Source organism: Brienomyrus brachyistius, chromosome 1 (genome assembly GCF_023856365.1).
Source record: "Brienomyrus brachyistius isolate T26 chromosome 1, BBRACH_0.4, whole genome shotgun sequence".
Taxonomy (NCBI): Eukaryota; Metazoa; Chordata; class Actinopteri; order Osteoglossiformes; family Mormyridae; genus Brienomyrus; species Brienomyrus brachyistius.
In genome coordinates this window covers 17,369,832-17,389,940 of record NC_064533.1, presented here as the reverse complement: position 1 = coordinate 17,389,940, position 20,109 = coordinate 17,369,832, and the positions used below count along the sequence as shown (strand labels likewise).

At 45.1% G+C, this 20,109-nt stretch overlaps 1 protein-coding gene across 1 annotated transcript; it reads left to right on the top strand.

The window, feature by feature from the left end:
* The first annotated feature begins 17,619 nt into the window (after nucleotides 1–17,619).
* Nucleotides 17,620–19,211, top strand: prmt6 (protein arginine methyltransferase 6). The gene has a single exon (XM_049026544.1). It carries the CDS (start codon nucleotides 17,700–17,702, stop codon nucleotides 18,750–18,752), a length of 1,053 nt encoding a protein of 350 aa, XP_048882501.1. The 5' UTR covers nucleotides 17,620–17,699; the 3' UTR covers nucleotides 18,753–19,211.
* Nucleotides 19,212–20,109: the final 898 nt, after the last annotated feature.

The following is a 20,109-nucleotide window of genomic DNA, read 5'->3' as shown; positions in this document are numbered from 1 at the left end:
ACCTAGGCATTAGACTTTACAGTTTACCTAGGCATTAGACTTTACAGTTTACCTAGGCATTCACTGGAAGCTCGGACTAGCTGCACGTAGGCCTAGTTAACTCTTTGACAGCACACATGTTTGTGATGTGTTATTTGCCTCACTTTGGACAAAAAGCGTCTGCTAAATGCAAGCCATCTCCTACGCGAGAGGACATGCCACTTCACCCTGAAACACACTGCTGAATGCAGTGAACACTGTCCCTAGTTGTCTTCACAACCGAGCAACTTTCCTCGGTAATTTTAATAAACGTAGATGGCTTAGTTTTGCCTCTAACCTCCCAGCCTGTCTGTCGTCTAGACTGGTGCAGTGATCAGTTCTGCAAAAGCTCAGGAAATATTAGCTCAAGCTCAGATTTGGAATGTCGTTATGATACAGAACTTTTAATGAAGTGCTGCTATAACAAGTTATCTTTCCACAGATGCCTTCAATAATTATTCTCTCATGCCCCTGCATGACCTGCTCGCTGTTTATGTCATCATTTAAATGCCGTACTTATCTGCTACTCCAAGACCAAGATCACCTTTAACATCTAAGATCATTTGGAACGTGGGAATGAAGAGACAGATCTTGGCAAGAGTCACTATGAATTTGTCCCATAATGTTCACGATGACAGGCTTCTTTAGTTGTTGCTGGGGACCTGCATGATGACTGCACTGGCGTTCAGGCAGAGAGCAGACTAGTCTGAAAACTGGTACGTGTCCAAGTTTAAGATCGACATCTTGAAGGCGATTAAAGGAATCCAGCTACGGCTTCAGGAAAAAAAATCCCAGATGAAATCTCTCAGGGTCTGCAAAGACAATTCCTTTGTTGATCATGATACTGCCGCGGGATGCAGGAATTACCCACAATGCAAAGGGTGAACTGAAAGCTTTTAATTCTGCGTTTTTAAACAATGTTATGCTAAGCGGTCATATCCCTGTGTTCCTCTTAACCAACATTGAGGGCCTCAGGACCATGGGGAATTAACGGTAACCTTTGTACAAATATGTATTTATACTGTATTTATTTGTCATCAAAAGGCTAGGGTCAATCAAAATTTCTACATGTTGGGTTTTTGGGGCTGAGGTTTTGCAGAGTTTGGTGGAACTGCTGTGGGTGCTGCAGTACCATTTACCAGACAGCAGGGGGACAAAGAGAGAATGGGGGGCTTATCCAGGATGTTGAATGGACGTGAGAAACCAGATAACATTTTCAGCTGTGTTCAGTATGTGTGATTTCCAAACCATACAGTGACATAGCTGGGCAGGGTGTTCTCTGCAGGCCAGAGTAGAGCGGTTTGCAGTGTTGTGCCGTCCTGGCTGCAGAGGTGGTGCTGAGGAACCAGACGAGATCATCTGTGATGTGCACAGGAACAAACTCTGAGTTCCTGTCTGTCTCCATCACAGAAGCTGTATTGCTCCATCAAGTTAGTGAGAAAGGAGCTTCTGTCAGCACGTGAGATCAAAACATTGCCAAGGCAGTTCCTCCTGCCCAGGTTCTGATCATCTCCGGAGCTGACTCTGTGCATCAGATCAGCGGCCTGTAAGCCGGGATGCGCGAAACTGAGAAGCAACATGATTAGCCAAGGTTCGGGGTGGGAGTGCAGTCTTGTATTCAACTGCAGATGCTCGCAGCTGTTCATGCTTCCAGTTGGGAAGTTAGCATATCGATAATATTTAGAAAGGAGCACATTGAGAGTAGTGTGATTAATGCAGGATGTATGTGGCTAGACTTCACTTAACAACCTGATAACATCCATCCCATGGAAACGCAGAATGGATGTGCCAGTGATCCTGCAGTGACAAATTCATGTTACAGTGGCAAGTAGAGGGATAGGGATGATTTAGTGTGTAATGTGTGCCGGGTGGCTCAGGACATAACGCTGTTGCTTTGAAATTCTAGGGCTCGGCGTTCAAACTCTGTGTGTGTGTGTGTGTGTGTGTGTGTGTGTGTGTGTGTGTGTGACTGGAGTGTGCAGGTTCTCCACATGTTGCATGCACTTCCTTCCATGCTCCCAACACTTGTGTTTATGTGTGTCTCGCGAGGGACTGACACCCTATCCAAGGTGCCCCTGGCTCATCCTGCCTGATGAAGACTCCAGACCCCCTGTGACCCTGAACAGGATAAGCGGTTGGAAGATGGATGGACCATAAAGCTGATGACCCCGTGACCCTGTGATGCATGGGAGCTGATATCAAACATGGCCTTGTTAATCTGAGCTGGAGAAATAGTTTTATCTGAAAAGCATTTGATCAGCAGGTTAATTCTCTGGTATGATCATCTGAAGATGTGGGCACAGTCTTCCAGTTCTGTGTCTGAATTCTCTCTTGGGTGATGGCCGTCTCCATGACGTACTCTTACATGCCACGCTGCATTTCCTACTGAACGGCGATTCAGGGCACCTGCAGGATTCAGGATCAAGGCTCAGCCTGGGTTTGGTCCATTTAGTTAGCAGCATAATAGTGTCTAAAGTGCAATGAATACACCAAGTATGCATTTCTATTCACCCCTAAGTAATAAAATACACAAACCATCACATTTCCTAACTATATGGCAAGTTTGAAAAGTCTCACTGCCCAAGGAACTGACATGAGCTGCACTTACAGCCTCAGTAATTACAAGGGAGGTGTGAAGGTCCTGTAAGGGGGTGGTGCCCAACAGCACCATATTTTCCCTGAGATTTCCTGAGCTCTCCCTTTCTGCGTCAGCTTCACAAACACACAGCAGTGCTGTGCCATCAGCCTGTGATCTGGCACATGCCAAACGACAGACAGGAAATCATTACTGCCCAACAGGAAATCATTACTGCCAAAGGTCACTCAAGAGAAGAAAATGAAATTAGTCATTCTGAAGTCACTATGAAGGAAAGCAGGAGTCTGAAACCTTTTCAGCCTCTTAGCATGACATCACCATCATAAGGGGACTCGTAAGTCAGTCTATACAGAGTGATCCCACAACAGACTTCCAGAGGTGGGTAGGTCAGGTCCAGAAAGTACAATTCCAGGCCAAAATATTGTTTCAATCAACCAGTTGACTACAAAGAGTCACAGTCACAGAGCACTCATCTGGTTAGTTGAAACAAAATCTTGGTCTGGCTTTATAGTTTCTCAACCTGAACTTTCCACCTCTGCTGGCTTAATATTCCCAAAACAAAGGCTCACTATAATCAATAAAGCACAGATGTTGCCACTGTATTTATGAGACCTGTCCATTGTAAAATCACATTGATTTAAGGAGCATCAATCATCTAGGGAAAAGGCATTTGTATAACAATATTTATACAATATTAACAATATTCCTATTGAAGTGTACATAATATTTTACCACCTGTCATGGCAGGATAAGTCTCCTCACAGATGTACTAGTAGTGCTAGTAAATAAAGAATAATATATAAAAAAACGTTAAATATTATCCAGTTAATCAACATGAAATGTCCAGATTTGATGGATAAAAACTTTAACCCTGATCCCATGTGCATGGTCACTAATGCACACATCCACACACATCCACACACATCCACACACATCCACACACATTCACACACATCCACACACATCCACACACATTCACACACATCCACATACATTCACACACATCCACACACATTCACACACATCCACACACATTCACACACATCCACACACATTCACACACATTCACACACATCCACACACATCCACACACACCATTACTGTGTAAAGTATGACCTACTTTCCCTTTGATTGGAAGTGGTTTCCTATGAGAAGCTGTCTTCAAACACACCTGTCAGTTGCAGGCTGTGAGGATTTGCGTTTGATTGGCACGGAGGAAGTGAGAATGGCTCATTCTGGATCATGGGAGGGGGGGGTTCCTAACCTTCCGCAACCCTCTGTCATGTTCACTGCTTTAACAAGTGCAAATATTTTCGCCACAGTTGGGATCCTTCACTTTAAAGGCATTTAATGTTTCACCAACACCAAAAACACCTCAGAATTTATGAAGATGATTCTACAAAAGGATAAAAGTGTTCTATAACTTTTAAATCCTGGACTCAATTAGGGTATTTATGTGACTTTGATATGCAAACTCGTCATTTCTTGCTGGTCTAAGGTCACACGGACCCTTCCCTGCACAGGGAGGCTGGTTATTGATTCTGCCAGTGTGTCCCTGTCTTCAGATGAATTGTGCCTCGGGGCATCAGGAGTGTCCCAAGCTGTCAGGTTCGTCCATCACCAGCCTTCTGTCTGCTGTTAAGTCTTTTGTGTGTTTGATCAAGGGCGGGAAATAAATAAATAAAATCTGCAGAAACCGTAACTGTCCCAGCTAGGCTAACACAAGCGGTATAATTCTATTTTCCACTTTAAACTCTCAGGAGTGCCTTTGATATTAGAGCCACTTTGAGGCAGCAAAGAGGACTTTAGTTGTATAAGGAAACACAAATGGCATTAATTACACAATGGCGAACGGGTTCATACACAGTTGGAGGAAACGCTTTGAAGGGAAGAAAGAAGTGTGTCTGTACCCCCCACTGACAAGCAGGCTCTTCACACACGGCCAGTATGGGAGAAGATGCCAGAAAAGTTTAGAAGTGAACTCCATGCGCAATAATAATATTAATAATAATAATACATTTTATTTATATAGTGCTTTTCATAGATTCTAAGACGTAATGGTGAGCATTTCTCAGCTAAAGTCCCTTAAATAATTTGGTGACCAGGAATGTAGGAGTCTTATGAGGGTGGACAGGTTCCTGCATATGGGCCATCATCATCATCCTTATCATCATCATCATCATCAACGTCCTGACGATTGTCATCATTGCCATCATCATACCTGCCCACCATACCAGTCCATGTCTACCTCCATGAAAGATGCTCCAATAAAGACAGATCATGAGCCCTACAGAGAATAACTCCACCAAAACCTGCCACTAAAGGCAGCCTCATTGACGCAGGAATCTGACCTCGACATCAACTGTGGCGGGGGGGTCATCACTCCTCCCTGCGGGGTCATTCTGTCAGATTCGAGCCCAGGAGTCTGCATGTCCAGGCTGTGGGGTGGATGGATGGATGGATGGATGGATTGAAGGACAGCTGGATGGATGAGTTGATGGGTTATCTGTAAGTGACAAAATAGTTCAGAACAGCCCATACAGCACAGCTTCATAAATGGCAAATACTACAAGCAACACTCACAGCTACAGGAATGTGTTGTGTCATAATTAATGACACTTTAATAGTTTAATATGGCCAAGATTAATGATTTAATGTTTACAGTCCATTTGCTTTTAAATGTTGCCACAAGAATGACCCCACAAACAGTGACCTTAAGAATTACATGACTGCATTTTAATCCCCAGAAGCTGTTACTGGCTGCTTTTCTCTGGCGTCAAGCTGAAACTACTTTTTTACCCTATTTGCAGGTAACCTGAATTCAACGAAACACCAGTGAACCCAAGTTACAGGTAAAGCGATACCTTGTTCTTCTGCTGCTGATATTTGGGTGCCTGGTTGTTACAATTACTTAGAAATCCCGGGGGTGGCTGGGGGAGTCAGGCAATCCCTGGACCCTGTTTATTATGTCCAACATGGTCTCTAACCCTGGACCACCCCCCGGTTACGTGGTCCAATCCTCTAGCCACGCCCTCATTCCTGACATGGTAGGTCATGCAGTCAGATCAGCATTATACTCTGTGCTGTGAGACTCTGGATGTAAATGAGGGGGAAAAAAATATACAAAAGTTTACCAAAAGTCACGGGTACATAGATCACTGAAACTGCTGCAAGGCAATATTATCCGTCCATTCCTCCATCCATCCATCCATCCATCTATACATCCATCCATCTTGTAAGTGCTTACTCCAGTCAGGGTTGCAGGCTAGAGTTTACATTTCACCTTGATGATGAATGATGCACAGCCAACCATCTGCTTCCTAGAAAACAACAAAACATGGCAGCATGGCGTTTCACGTCTGATAGTTTTATCATCGTCATCATCTTCATCAACATTACCATCTTCGTCATCATCACCATCATCATCGATCATCACCATCATTATCACAGTAACATGAAAAGCTGTGGAGCAGTAACCCGTGTTACACCAGCAATACGACAATCATTCTTCCAGACTGAGACACAAAATAGAATCTGTTTCAGTTCAGTTTACTTTGGCTAAATACAGATACAATCCAAGGTACAGCAGCCGTTTGCCTGCTTTTCAAGTGCTGTCCCAATTTACTGCCCTCTGAGAGAGAGAGAACGCCGGCATTTTCTTGTCTTTTCTCGGGAAGTAAGGACGGCCGTTTGTAGATTATCGTCTAAAGGTGCTTTCTGCCTGCCTGTCTGACTCCCAGGGATCTTGATCTGAAGGCGTAATAAGCTTCTTCATTTCTGTGGAACTTCACTGTCCATCAAGCAGGGGGAGAAACAGGTAGTATGGTGACTAAAGAGAGTACTTTAAAGGTACTCCATACTCAGGCTTATTTTCTGTATTAATTGTGTTACTTCACCAGTTACTTTATCAGGTCCAAGCCAAAAAAAAGAGATTTTTCATTATGTCAGGACATCATTATCCCAGTTAATATAACACAATAAGAAAGTTCATCTACCTATTCACCTATTCAACTATTTATCCATCCATCCATCCATTCACCGTTCAGCCATTAATCCAGCTCTGCAGGGACTGCCGAGTACCTGTCAGAAATCTTCAGCAGTCCTTTGTGGCTTTTCTGTTGATACACTTAAATACGAGGATGTGAATATTTCGCTGTGTTCTCTCGGTTTTCCTCCTTTTTCCTAATGCTGTAAAATGTCTTCAGCCGCTTGCTTCATTTATTACGGTATCAATATCTTAATTAATGTCACCTGGGATCAGTCTCTACATTAGTATCCCCCCTGCACCTCGTCAGCCCAGAGTCGGGGGGGTCATGGCCATCAGGAATGAATAGCTTCCCTGGGACTGACTCCCCACCCCCACCCCCCGCTTGTATCTGCTCTCTGTAAATGGGAGCTGACTTCAGGCTAATGTATAAACAGGGAGCAGCAGGTGGACAGTTGTTTCATCATGGGGCTTATTACTGAATGATCCTGGCAGGAGTGGGTGGGTGTGTGTGTGGGGGGGGGTGGGGTGGGGAAGCTGGCTGAATGGGGGGGACATGGGCTTTGGAACCGGAACCGTTTTAATTAGAGAGAATGGCGGTGATGTGTCAGAACGCTGGGGGCTCGGGATGTATCGCCACCCTGACCCTGTGACTTCGGGGGTTAATTCAGTGTGGAAATGTCAGATTTAACCAGCGACGCGGTTATTACACAGTCCGGCGAGGGGCCAAACCGCCTTTTTTTGGAGGTTAATGCCGTGCGTCACTGAAACAGCAGGTGCGTTGGGGGCTGCACCCTGCTGACGCTTCATTACTCCTGTGTCCAGCCAAACACGCCGCACCTCATTTCATTTTACTACACCCTGGCTTTATGTCCTGTTGCTGAGCAACCAGCTTATGTGTACGAGCGCTCATGTACAGAACAGCAATACGCACCGGCAATACTGCCTACTGAACGTGTGCTCAGTGTGTACTCAATATGTATTCTGATTTGCACGTTTCACCATCAGGGTGATTCGGATTTTTATAGAGCAGGGGCTGTCCGCTTGAATCCAGAACATTGAAAATGACAGTACAGGTAAATGGGAGTGGGGGGTGAAAGAGGGTGTCCAAAAACCGCTTTCACTCTGAGCAGCTTCTCACCTCTCTGAAGGGGGTCCAGAGCCCTGTGCCTGTTAATGAGATCTGTGTCATAGAGGAAGGTGATGGGCTGAATACCCTCAAAGACCTCCCCACCGCCACCACCACCACCTGCAGTGATGGGCAGCAGCCAGTGGGTGGCGTACTACAGACACAGCCTGGCGTGTGTGTCACACAGCTGCCATTAATCAGGAAGATACTGAATGCAATGACCCTGATTCACCGGCTCTACCAATTAACCATTACAGACCAGCAGTATTTCACAACCTGGATGTAATGACATGATAACCAGGAAGCAATAAGTAGCATGAGATAACCGGGATGTGATAACCTGGATGTGACAACTAAAATGTGATAACCGGGATGAGATAGCCAACATCGCCACGACCCAGATGGATAAGTGGTTTGGAAAATGGATGGATACCTGGGATGTGACAACCAGGATGTGATAACCAGAAAGTGATGACTAAAATGAGATAACCAGGATGTGATAACCAGAACGTGATGACTAAAATGAGATAACCAGGATGTGATAACCAGAAAGTGATGACTAAAATGAGATAACCAGGATGTGATCACCAGTACGTGATAGCTAGGATTTGATAACCCGAACAAGGTAACATGGATGTGAAAACCTAGATGAGATAATAGGGTGTGACAACCAAGATGTGATAACCAAGCATCATCATCAACAGTTTGCTAGAGTCAGGATAGACACACTAGCTGGCAACAGGCTATACTGTCACTCATCATTTCACGGTTGTTATTTTATCATTGCTGTTCATGCTGATTAAATTAGTTGCCCCTGGCTACCAAGGTGCATATATAGTGTGCAATATGAACGTGAAGATAGTCCCATTTCAGGTTACCGCGCAGCCTGGAGTGCCAGCCGGCACAGATGTTACATGCGTATGAGTGTGTTTTCATCATTTCCTGCAGAGCAGGGAGAGCCTCGTGGCAGGAGCAGAGCCTCAGCCTCCTGACAGACTCACTGGAGAAAGCAGCGTGGGGTCTCCCTTCATCGGAATTAGTGCCCTTGTTAAAAAAGTGCTCAGTCCGCCATCCGTGCCCCGCTAACCGCTGACGCTGGCCTTTTACGAAAAGCTAATCAGCCGGACAACCGGCACTTCAATTAGCCAGTGAGCTCGCCACCTGCAGATGGCCGGGCCGTAACCACAGAGACAGGGAGTCTGCTCAGGAAACACTATCATCTGCACAGTCCTACGAGTGCAGTTACATGTGCCAAAATACGGATGAGCTCAGGCTGCACTGAAAGATGGCCCACTCCACCAGCAGGGGGCATAGGAGAGAAGTAATTAGGTGATGGATGAGGGTGAGGGTCCATCTGTCTATGACATCTGAAGATCTATAGGGTTTTGTTTCTCCATATGTATTCTGTATCCACACACCACCATACATTTCACTATTTCATTTAACTATTCCTGGTTCTGACTGATGCTTCTTATAATCATCAATTGAGGAAGGGGATTATGGGAACAGGAGGAGGTTAAAATGAAAGCGCATCGCTATAACTGCTTTTGTTTCATGAAGGATATAAATGGCTGCAGTCAGCCTGAAGATGATGCTTTAATTAATTAAAGTGGTTTTAAACCAAAGATTCCTGCTTACAGCAATTAAATCCATTTAGCATCAGCCTGACAGCTAATAACCGTAAAACATTACTGTAGTGTACTTTAACTGGCCCCGTCTGTTTGGAGTGCCTGCTTGTAAGTAAATCTCACAGATAAGCACCTCTAATGGTCTATTCATCTGCAGTTGCAGCGTAAAAGCGGGCTTTTGGCACACAGGCAGGTTAACAAGGTGGGGGTGGAGGCAGGCTACAGCCAACTCATAGGCTCCAGCTCATGTTCTGCAGGGGTCCCAGCCTCTGTATGCAAACAGACTGGTCAGGTAAAAAAATAAAAAGATCCGGAAGTTTCCGCAGGTGCAGGGAGTGGTGAAAAACAAACAACTTTTCATAATCCTGGCACTGATCTGGACATTGTTATTGAAAAACGAGCCAGAAGGTGGCGATGTGGAGGGTGATGATATGGTCAGAGCCCCATCTGAGAATGGTGATGGGGTCGCAGCCCTGCCTGAGGTTGGTGATGGGGTCGGAGCCCTGTCTGAGGGTGGTGGTGGGTTCAGAGCCCTGCCTGAGGGTGGTGATGGGGTCGGTGCCTCCTCCACACTCTTCATATCTGCAGCTTGTTCCTCGTAATTTAATCTAATTGAGCTGCACGGTAATTGATCGCGGGCCAGCCTGGGGAGGCTTTGCTGGGAAAGGCTGTGATTATCGAATAGACAGATGGGTCCAGCCAAAGATAAACCAGAGCTCTGCTGGGGGGGGGTGCAGCGGCGTCAGGAAAGGAGGTGAGGCCTGAGTGGGTGATTTCCTCGCTAGCAGACGCACGAGTCAGCACCAGGCTCTGCAGAGGCACACACTGCTGTTTAATACTATTACCATTATCAGTGAAAACCCCAACTCTTCAAGAGGATCAGAGGAAATAAAGATGCTGTTTCAACAGGGACACAAGGCCAAACACTGCCACGTGCAACAGGACTGAACCCAATGCTAACAATGATCCCTCAGCCAGTATGGGCCTCTGGATGGTGACAGGACAGATTGGGTCAATAAAGGTCAAAAAACACATCAGATTAGGAGGTGATACCATGTGACCCAAATGATACCCACCCCGAAGCGGCTTGCTACTGGCCGTGCTGGCTGTAAATGGTCTGCACTGTTGTGGCGGGTTCCGGTCGTACGCTGCACGGTTGTATGCGGGTGACAGCCCCACCAGGAGATGCTCATTAATGGATTGTTCTTCAACCAGGTGGCCAAACTGAAATCAGACATAAACCCAGTGCAAACCCATGCATTCAGCTCCCCGCCCAGAGAGCTGCAATTTTTAAATATCAGGAGTACGTCTTTATCAATCACCTGAGAAATGGAATATGTCTCTTTTGCATCCGTATAGTTATTGCATTCTAGCCTTTTGAAGAGCGTGGCACCGTGACAGAGGGCATCCCCTGGGTCCTGTCCTGAGCTGAGCTGAGGCAGGTGACAGTTTTTGTCCCAGTGACAGCCCTGTGGCACGTCCCCTGGGATCGGGCTGATGGACAGCAGCCGCCTGGTTTTGCTGCTTCTACGGCCGCCATGTGAAAACTTACAGGGTCCAGTTTATATGCACTGCGCTTGCTTCCTGGAGAAATGCCCGGGTGGATAATAAGCCTGGACCGGATGGGAGAGAGATGCCTGGCTGGTGGATGCAGAATCGGGGATGGAGGCGTAAGGGTGGATCGTCGAGGGGGGGGGGGGGGGGGCAGGGAGCCCTGGGGAGGGAATTAAGAAAACACCAGCCTCACCATCCTTATGGAACAGTCTGCTTGGTGTTCAGGGCCTGAACGTATAGTTTATGGTTCTTAGGGTGGGGGTCTGTTATCCAGCTTCCCATGAGGTTTTATTTTCCTTGTACATCATTTAATAGAAAAGTCACACTTTGTTGCATCAGGGTATGAAGTCATCTGCTGACTGAAGTAAGACAGACCAGGGTTACTTGCCCATTTAGGAATGAGTGTAGTTACTCTGAAAGTTCCTGAATGAGGAAAAGTATCAATCAAATGGTCTCCTTCATCCCATCCAGGGTGTACCCCCATGCTCCCTGAATAGCCCCCGGTGATCATGACTAGGATAAGTGCTGGTGGATGGAGGAATCGATGGCTGGATGGAAGGTTGGTTGGTCTCGCTGAAAGTGAATCAGCCAGGGCTGCTTTTGTTCATGACGACAGCTGCTGGATTTCAGGAGAATCCCACAGCTGTGTGCCCTCTGGTTCGGCTTCCTCGGCCCTTTCTGGCGTCGTTTCCCAGCATCCGTGCAGTGAAACAGCTGCCCGCCCTCCTCCGTGTGGAAAACAGATGCTCCAGAAGTTCCTGTGGATGGGCAGACAGGGCAAATCCAGAGCAATAGGGCTGCATGAGAAATGTCATGTTCCCCACCATACCGGCATCCCACGGTCCGTGTCGCCTGTGACAATGACTGCCGTCCTTCGTTTAGCTACATTTCCTGCTTTTAGAACACTCAAAGCACAAGTGAGTCAAAGTTTACTACTTGCAAATTGGAATATATTGCCAACAAATTCATATGCAATGTTGTTTTTTGTGTAAATGTCAAGTCTTCATTTAATATAGTATCTGCTGAGCTTGGGAATGAGAAACAAAGGTGGGAGGTCTGTTACTCCAAATAAGTTCTGACGTTGTTCTTGTTGCATGAATATTGAAATGTTCCTTAGTGATGATGCACCATAAAGACAGGAGGAAATGACTTGTCCTCCTGTCCCTCCAAAGCACTTACCTTTAAGTTAGTGTCATTCAGGCTATGATTATTCATTCAATGATTTCTTTATGTTTTTGTGTAATATGTCATTTCATTCTTGCCTGCTAATCACATTCAATGTTACATGTATTTGTAGTTAATATATGTTTTGCAGACCACTGACAGTCACTTTGAGAATGATAAACAGGGTCAAAATGTACAGACTGGAGCGGTTAAAACATAATTAAGACTGATTCGAGCCAGGAAAGTATAAAAGTGAAAGGTGAGCAAGCAAGCGGGTGTTGATCGTTACGACACGTCTGAGCAAAGTGACAGGGCCACCATCTCTAATGGATCATCTGCTGCCAGGTGCTGCTCTTCAGAGTCAAACCCGTTGATGTATTGTCATTTTGTTAAGGTTAAATATGCATCATGGCATCCATCATGCTGCAAAACACGGCTTGTCTCTGGAAGGAGCTGGCAGACTGCCTGGGTTCCCCGAAGAAGCCGTTACGCCAAACAGCTGCTGAGAAATGGCTCACCAAAAGTGCACCAGGAAGGGGACGAAAGCACCAGCACCAGATCACCACAGCCTTCGTTTGTGGCTCACTCTCCGAAGCTCATTACTCTGCTTCCTGTTATGCGGAGCCTAGTGTCACCTGGAAGGAAACGCTGCTGTCTCACAAAGGCCCCGAGTTTGAGGTCTGTCTGCCCTGCTGGGGGGGTTAAGGGTTATGTCCATGTCTTAAAGGGGGGTTTCAGGGCTGCTCTACTCCCCCCCGCAATCCAAAGGAGCTGGCGGCCACTGCCTGGTGGCAGGACCCTGTCATTGTGGCATGCTTCATATTCTCTTCAAAAAACTGAATTTTCACCTTTTCAGAAGCATCCCCTGGCCAAGCTCAAGCTATATGTCCTTCTCCTGTTCCTCGGGTTAACCCTTGAGGCAACGAGGCAGAAGGTTATATGCAAACCGGCAGGTAACTCGAATGTTCCGATTCACCTTGGCATATTCATTTGTATATTCTGGCTCTGGCTACAGCATTGTAGCACTGACCCTGCACCAGCAAAGCAGTGGGAAGATGGAATTTTCAGAATTTTTACACGGAAAAGCTCCTAAACTCTTGCTGTTTTGTCCTGTAAACAAAACAACAGCGAGTCAAAGATCATCATATATAACCAACCAGCTCTACAAAATAAACACTTTTACTGTAAATTAAGTAATGTGACGAATTCAAAAGGACTGCATGCTGTAGACAGATGGACGGATGGACGAAGAGCTCACATACACAACACTGGACACAATAATACACACCCTGTGGTATAACTATTTTGCATATATTACATACAGTGAACATAGTTTTATTACCGTGATTCTCGATTCTGGGGGTGGCATGGTGGTGCAGTGGTTAGCACTGTTGCCTCACACCAGGGTTCGAGTCTCCGCCTGGGTTACATGTGTGCAGAGTTTGCATGTTCTCCCCATGTCGTCGTGGGGTTTCCCCCCACAGTCCAAAAACATGCCGAGGCTAATTGGAGTTGCTAAATTGCCCGTAGGTGTGCGTGTGTGAGAGAATGGTGTGTGAGTGTGCCCTGCGATGGGCTGGCCCCCCATCCAGGGTTGTTCCCTGCCTCCCTGTGATCTGCCGGCGGCTGCAGGGGTGGAGTATAATCTGACTGCAACCAAGTCGGAAAACTTCTACTCCTCGTAGTGTGCGAGACCTGACTCCAATGGCAGCAGAAGGGTGCAGATAAATCTACACAAATATCACCTGCATGCACATTACTTCTTTTACAATAACTAACTCCTGATCCAAATTGTTAGCAGTGAAAGAAAAACTATTGTGTATAGTGGCCCTGTGTAAAAAGATAGCTGCCAGGAAAAAGATCAAATACATTTATTTCAAGGATTCAACGTTTTTATTGTCATGTACAGAGTACAATGTAATTCTTACTTGAATGCCTTCTTCACAAACTGGACAATTAAACAAATAAAGCAGTACAACATTACAGTAACTAACAATAAATAAACAATTAACTCACGTGTACCATTAGAGCATTTATGTCATTTATTTAAACTTTATTTTACGAGGTAAATTAAGTGAAAACCAGTTCACACTGCTTTACATGCTTTTCGGAAAAAATAGCAGCTAACACATTGTAACTGCCTGGGAAACAAACGTCACACGTATGACTAAAATCTTCAGCCAATAAGAGTAAAGATGTGTTGTCACAGAGGCGGTTCCAGCTGTCTTAAGTCGTCTTGCTCTCGCGACGACTTTGTACCATATGACATAGTGACGCGTGGTGACGTTTTGCAGCGCCGACTTATGCGTTGCGTCAGGACCAGAATGCATTGCTTTAAGCCAGCGCTGTAAGCGGCTTTAAGAAGTCGAACGCGCACACTGTCTTGTGTGTGCCCCGACCATTTTTTTATGACAGCGGCACCCGAAATCAAAGCCTACGTCATGCATCGCACTGCTCAGGTGGTACTGGCTACATGCAATAACCCAGCCACCTGCTAATAGCAGACAGAAAAGGCAATGGGTGCGCACCCATTCTGTACGACATCAACGTCATAAAAAAGGAGTGTTTCCGATGGGAAGTAATGTTTTTCGTGACGTTTTCGTCCGAGTTCCGACTCGGATAGAGATAATCGAGTAGGATAAGGCCAAGTCGAACGCACCCATGGATTATTTTCCGTACGTCGCTTAAATCATCCGAGATCAGATGCCTCATCTTGGTTGAGTTAATGCCGGTGGAACTTGTCCGGGATAAGTCGGTTTTTCAAACGCAGCTGTGTAGTAGATTAGCTGGATCCATTCATTCGAGATGATTGCGCGCCCAGGCGCTGCTTGAAAACTCCATATATATCGAGTCTAGAAAATTTGATCGGCAAGTCTCTCATTGGCTTCTACAAAATGTCAAAAAACAGGGCGCAATTTTTCACGCAATCCGAGCCGGACCTTTTACTAGAGGGGTATGATGACTTAAAATATTTAATATGTACTAAAGGAAACACATTAAAAGCGCCCCAAACCAGAAAAGGCAAACAAAATCTTTAGAAATTCTGGATAATGAGAATATTAATGCGAATATTAATGCGAATTCTTTATAGAACTGTAATTTTATTGCGTATACATTACCTGCAATGGCATAAAACGCCTCTTTAATTGCCTGCACTCGAAGGTGTCCATGAAAAACAATTGTGAATTGCCTGGCAAACTGTATTCTTCGATGTATTTTCCGCATCACCTATACAGTATACAAAAAAGTGCCGCTTGCAAAATATCTCAAGGCAATGCACATTGTCTGTGTGGCTGTGAGAGCCCGACTTCAGCTAGTTGGACTTCTACTATACGGAGCTAATAAATCTTTAAGATAATATTCCGTATAGTCTGAAGAGGTATCTTTCGAAAAGAATATCATCCGGCAACAATAAAGGATCTTGCCTATCTCTCAAAACGCTCTCAATTTGAAATTCCCTTATTATTTGTGCACCGATTGCAATTGGTCGCTCATCCATGAATGGCGAGGCCATGACTGGACGGATTTCCATGCATGGACACTGATTAAGTGTGTGAGCTACTCCTTGTTTACATAAAACAAACCTGCTCCGAGCAGTGACCTGTACTACGAAGCGGGGTTACTGGTTTATCGGGGTAACTTATCGGATTTAAGGTAGTCTGGGCAAAATTTAAGTGAACGAATATGAAGATCATTTAAACTGTGGTACCTTAAATCCGACAAGTTACCCCAGTAACCCAGTGATTCCCGCCTACTCCCATTGACTTTTTCCCGTCCAGTACCAGTCCTGTGATTAATACAGAAATTGACTCCCATCCCGCGGGATTCCCAAAAATTGTCGGCCTGTATACCTTACCGAAAGAGTCATCAGGTACCCAGTGAACATTAGATGTGTAGTTTTCTAAATGTGTTCCATTAATCTGACAAAAAAATGGCTGTAGAAAACCATGCAGTTTAAAACTAACAGTCCATACATGTAGAGTCAAACATAATTCCCCACAGAAGTATTATAACATTTAAAAATATTATAATCTTTGCAGGGCGGCATGGTGGCGCAGTGGTTAGCACTGTTGCCTCACACCTCTGGTACCTGGGTTCGAATCTCCGCCTGGGTCACATGTGTGTGGAGTTTGCATGTTCTCCCCATGTCGTCGTGGGGTTTCCTCCGGGTACTCCGGTTTCCCCCCACAGTCCAAAAACATGCTGAGGCTAATTGGAGTTGCAAAATTGCCCATAGGTGTGTTTGTGTGAGTGAATGGTGTGTGAGTGTGCCCTGCGATGGGCTGGCCCCCCATCCTGGGTTGTTCCCAGCCTCGTGCCCATTGCTTCCGGGATAGGCTCCGGACCCCCCGCGACCCAATAGGATAAGCGGTTTGGAAAATGGATGGATGGATGGATAATCTTTGCAGAGATTTACTCTCTTTAACCCTAACTGACATGAGAAAATGTCGGCCATTAGAGCCACTCCACTGATTTCTACGCAATGGAAAAGTTGCTTAAGCTGCTTAATATGCCTTTGAATTGTAATAACATTTAATAATAATCCTGGCTGGCCGCCACGCTCGAGAGCAGCCTGAGCGTTACTCGGGAAATGAATAATTACAAAGCTCTTGACTCTGCAGATAATGGAAATCTTCACGGAAAAATTAATTAACAGTTAGGGACTGTTTGAAGGAGACCGCGCATGTAGTAGCTATCCTTGAACTTGATTTTAAACCAGCATGTTGGCAGTAAACTATGCAGCTACATTAATGGCCACGCTTTGACTAAATGTATGAGCTAAACAACAGAAAACAGCTCACAATAAAAGTGTCAACTAAGCAGTGACAGAAATATTCCAGGGACTTTCCACATTTACACAATTCAACATTTCAAAGAAATATGTCTCAATATGCAAAGCAAACACGCGCTTTTCCAAGACACCCTGAACCTGACAATTGTCAGCCTTTACAAAGCATTACACGGGCGAAGGAAGAAGATGCTCTTGCCTTTAACTTTCAGCAACCACGTTCTTTATCAGCGCTGACACAGTACCCAGGAAACTGAATTAAACGAGATTTATTCAAAAACGAGAACGAACACCACATGATTATTTCCAAACAGCCACAAGAACTTTAACAGTATTGGACAATTGCAGTAGCCGTTTACTATATTATGAAATAATCATCGGTTTTGAAGGTGCGTAATGCATTACTGTTCTGCTCATGTTGTTGCCCTTGTAGGATCCAACCACCACGCATATTCAACTCAATCAAACACAGTTTAACCAAGAGCGTTTCACAATTAGTTACACTAGGTTTTGTATCTTTCATTTACAATATAATCTTTAAATATGAAAAATAAGACTGAAACTGTATTTCCTTATATTTGTTCTGGGGATGATGGTATTTCACGTTTATACACATACACAGCGACACTGCTGAGATTACGTGAAAATTGAAAAAGCCGCATACGCGGCGCTCGCTGGATTCTTTGACAATGTAGTTTTAAAAACACAAATTTACGCTGTGGTCTAGTGTAATCGGAAGCTGCCAGAACTACTGTTCCCATGATGCCACGGTTCCGCGTCATCCCGGAAGTTTGGCAAATGCAAGTGCGGCGTGGCCCGGGATAGGTTTTACAGGCATGGAAATGTCTCGTTTATCAAAGAAAAGAAAGTTGGACAAAAGTGTCCAGGACGACCTGTATTTTGACAGCTACTCCGACGTAACCATTCACGAAGAGATGATCGCGGACAGCGTGCGCACGGACACCTACAGGTTGGGAATTACGCGGAACGGCCATGTTATCCAGGGCAAAGTGGTGCTGGACGTGGGTGCGGGAACTGGCGTGCTCAGCATCTTCTGCGCACAAGCCGGGGCCAGGAAGGTATATGCGGTGGAGGCCAGCTCGATCGCCGAGCAGGCCATGGAGGTAGTCAGGCTGAATCACATGGAGGACCAGGTCACGGTGATCCGGGGTGCCCTAGAGGCGGTGCAGCTGCCTGAGAAAGTTGACGTCATCGTCAGCGAGTGGATGGGTTATGCACTGCTCCACGAGTCCATGCTGAATTCCGTACTGCTCGCCCGGGATAGGTGGCTGAAGCCCGGCGGCCTGCTGCTGCCCTCCAAGGCCGAGCTATTCGTAGCGCCTATTAACGACCTGGCGGTGGAGGAGCGCCTAGGCTTCTGGGGCACGGTGAAGGAGCGCTACGGCGTGGACATGTCCTGCATGACTGGCTTCGCGCAGAAGTGCATCATGAACAATGACATCGCTGTGAGCCTGGTCACTGTGGAGGATGTGCTGTCCCACCCCTGCCGTTTTGCCGAGCTGGACCTGCTCACGGTCACTGAGGAACAGTTAAGGAGCGTCCAGGGCAGCTTCAGCTGTGCCTGCTTCGGCTCCTCTACCGTGAACGCATTTTGTGTTTGGTTCACTGTCACTTTTCCAGGGGCAGAGAAACCCCTAGTGCTCTCCACATCCCCTTTTAAACCAGAGACACATTGGAAGCAGGCAGTCCTGTACCTGGATGAGCCCGTGGAGGTGATGCAAGACACCAGAGTAGAAGGGGAGATAACGATGTTCCCCTCGGAAGAAAGTTCCAGACATATCTGCATCAATGTGGAATTTAGTATAGGAGACCTTAAAAGGAAAAACAAGACTTTTTCAATTCCTGATGGATACTCGGATGTCCAATAAAATTGATTGATACTAGTGTTTATTATTATTGACTTGGGTTTGTTACTTGTAGGTGGAGCAGAACTTCTTTGGAGAGTAAAGATTAGTAAAGCACAGGAAAGCGTTTATGTGGGATAAATTTAAGCAGATACGAGAGTTAATTTCATCCCTTAATTATAGAAATTCTGTCTAAAAGGAAACTTGAATTTTATAGCAGTTTATTTTAATGCCAGAAGCCAATGTTTGGTAACAATCTTCATAAGGAGAAGAGTTATTGATAATGGGTTGGATTTCAAAAATAAGTTTGCCTTATTTAATAACTTTTTTCTACATTTTTTCTCCTTGTGAATTTCTTGAAATAATTTTTATGTAACCTGTTATTTTGCCCTTGGTATGTTTGCACACTGTCATATGACAGTAGTATTATTGTAAATGTTATAAATAATTAGTTGTGGTTAATAATAAAAAGTAGCCCTGTAATATTTTTGATTACTTTGTCTAGTGAAATACGACAGTCTAAATTTGAAATTATGAAGTAAAGTGTAATATCCTCCACTGAACTCAAATTACAGAAATCACACACTTTGATTCAGAGTTTGTCAGGAATGTTTTCATATGTCCCTTTGCACAGTATGTTGACCATGGCTGTCATGAGTCACGATCGTTTTGATGTCCCTAACCTACAAACTCCTGTTATTCACAGAACAAAACAGTAATCGGTAACCTTAGCAATCAGGCAACAACTTTGAGAGAAATCATTTACATTAAGCATGATCTGGCAGGTAATTGTGCGTCAGCAAATAACCACAAAGTTGGACATTATGTCCCCAGCTGCTTATATGGAGGTGCTAGCTAGCGATGCACAATGCTAGCTGCTGGAATGTTCTAGACCTCACACAGGGACACCAAATGCTGACTCATACCCTCCTGCTTAATGTTTAGGTGTCATTGAGGTTTTGGTCACTTTTTAATTCCTTTGAAAAGGATATATATTACAATGCAACCTTGAAATGTGATTATTTGTGCTGTATTGCATGGTAATTATGTGAAGAATCAATATTGCCATGCCCCTGTCCTGTCTTATATAAAGTTAATTTTGTAGCAAGGATCAGTCTGACAATAAGATTAATGCTAAACTTGCAGTTTTAATTGAGGAAAGAAGGCGTTCCTATACTACAAACACTGATGAGGGATTGTACTCAGAAAATACCCGCTAGTAATCTACATGCGGACATTGCCAAATGTGTCAAATTAAAAACTCATGAAGGAAAATAGTAAAGTTTATGCATTAGAGGTAAAATAACATCACTCTCTCCCCCAGTATGTTTCAAGCTTCTATGCATTTGGCTTCACATGGAAGGCAGTTGTTTATTTGAAT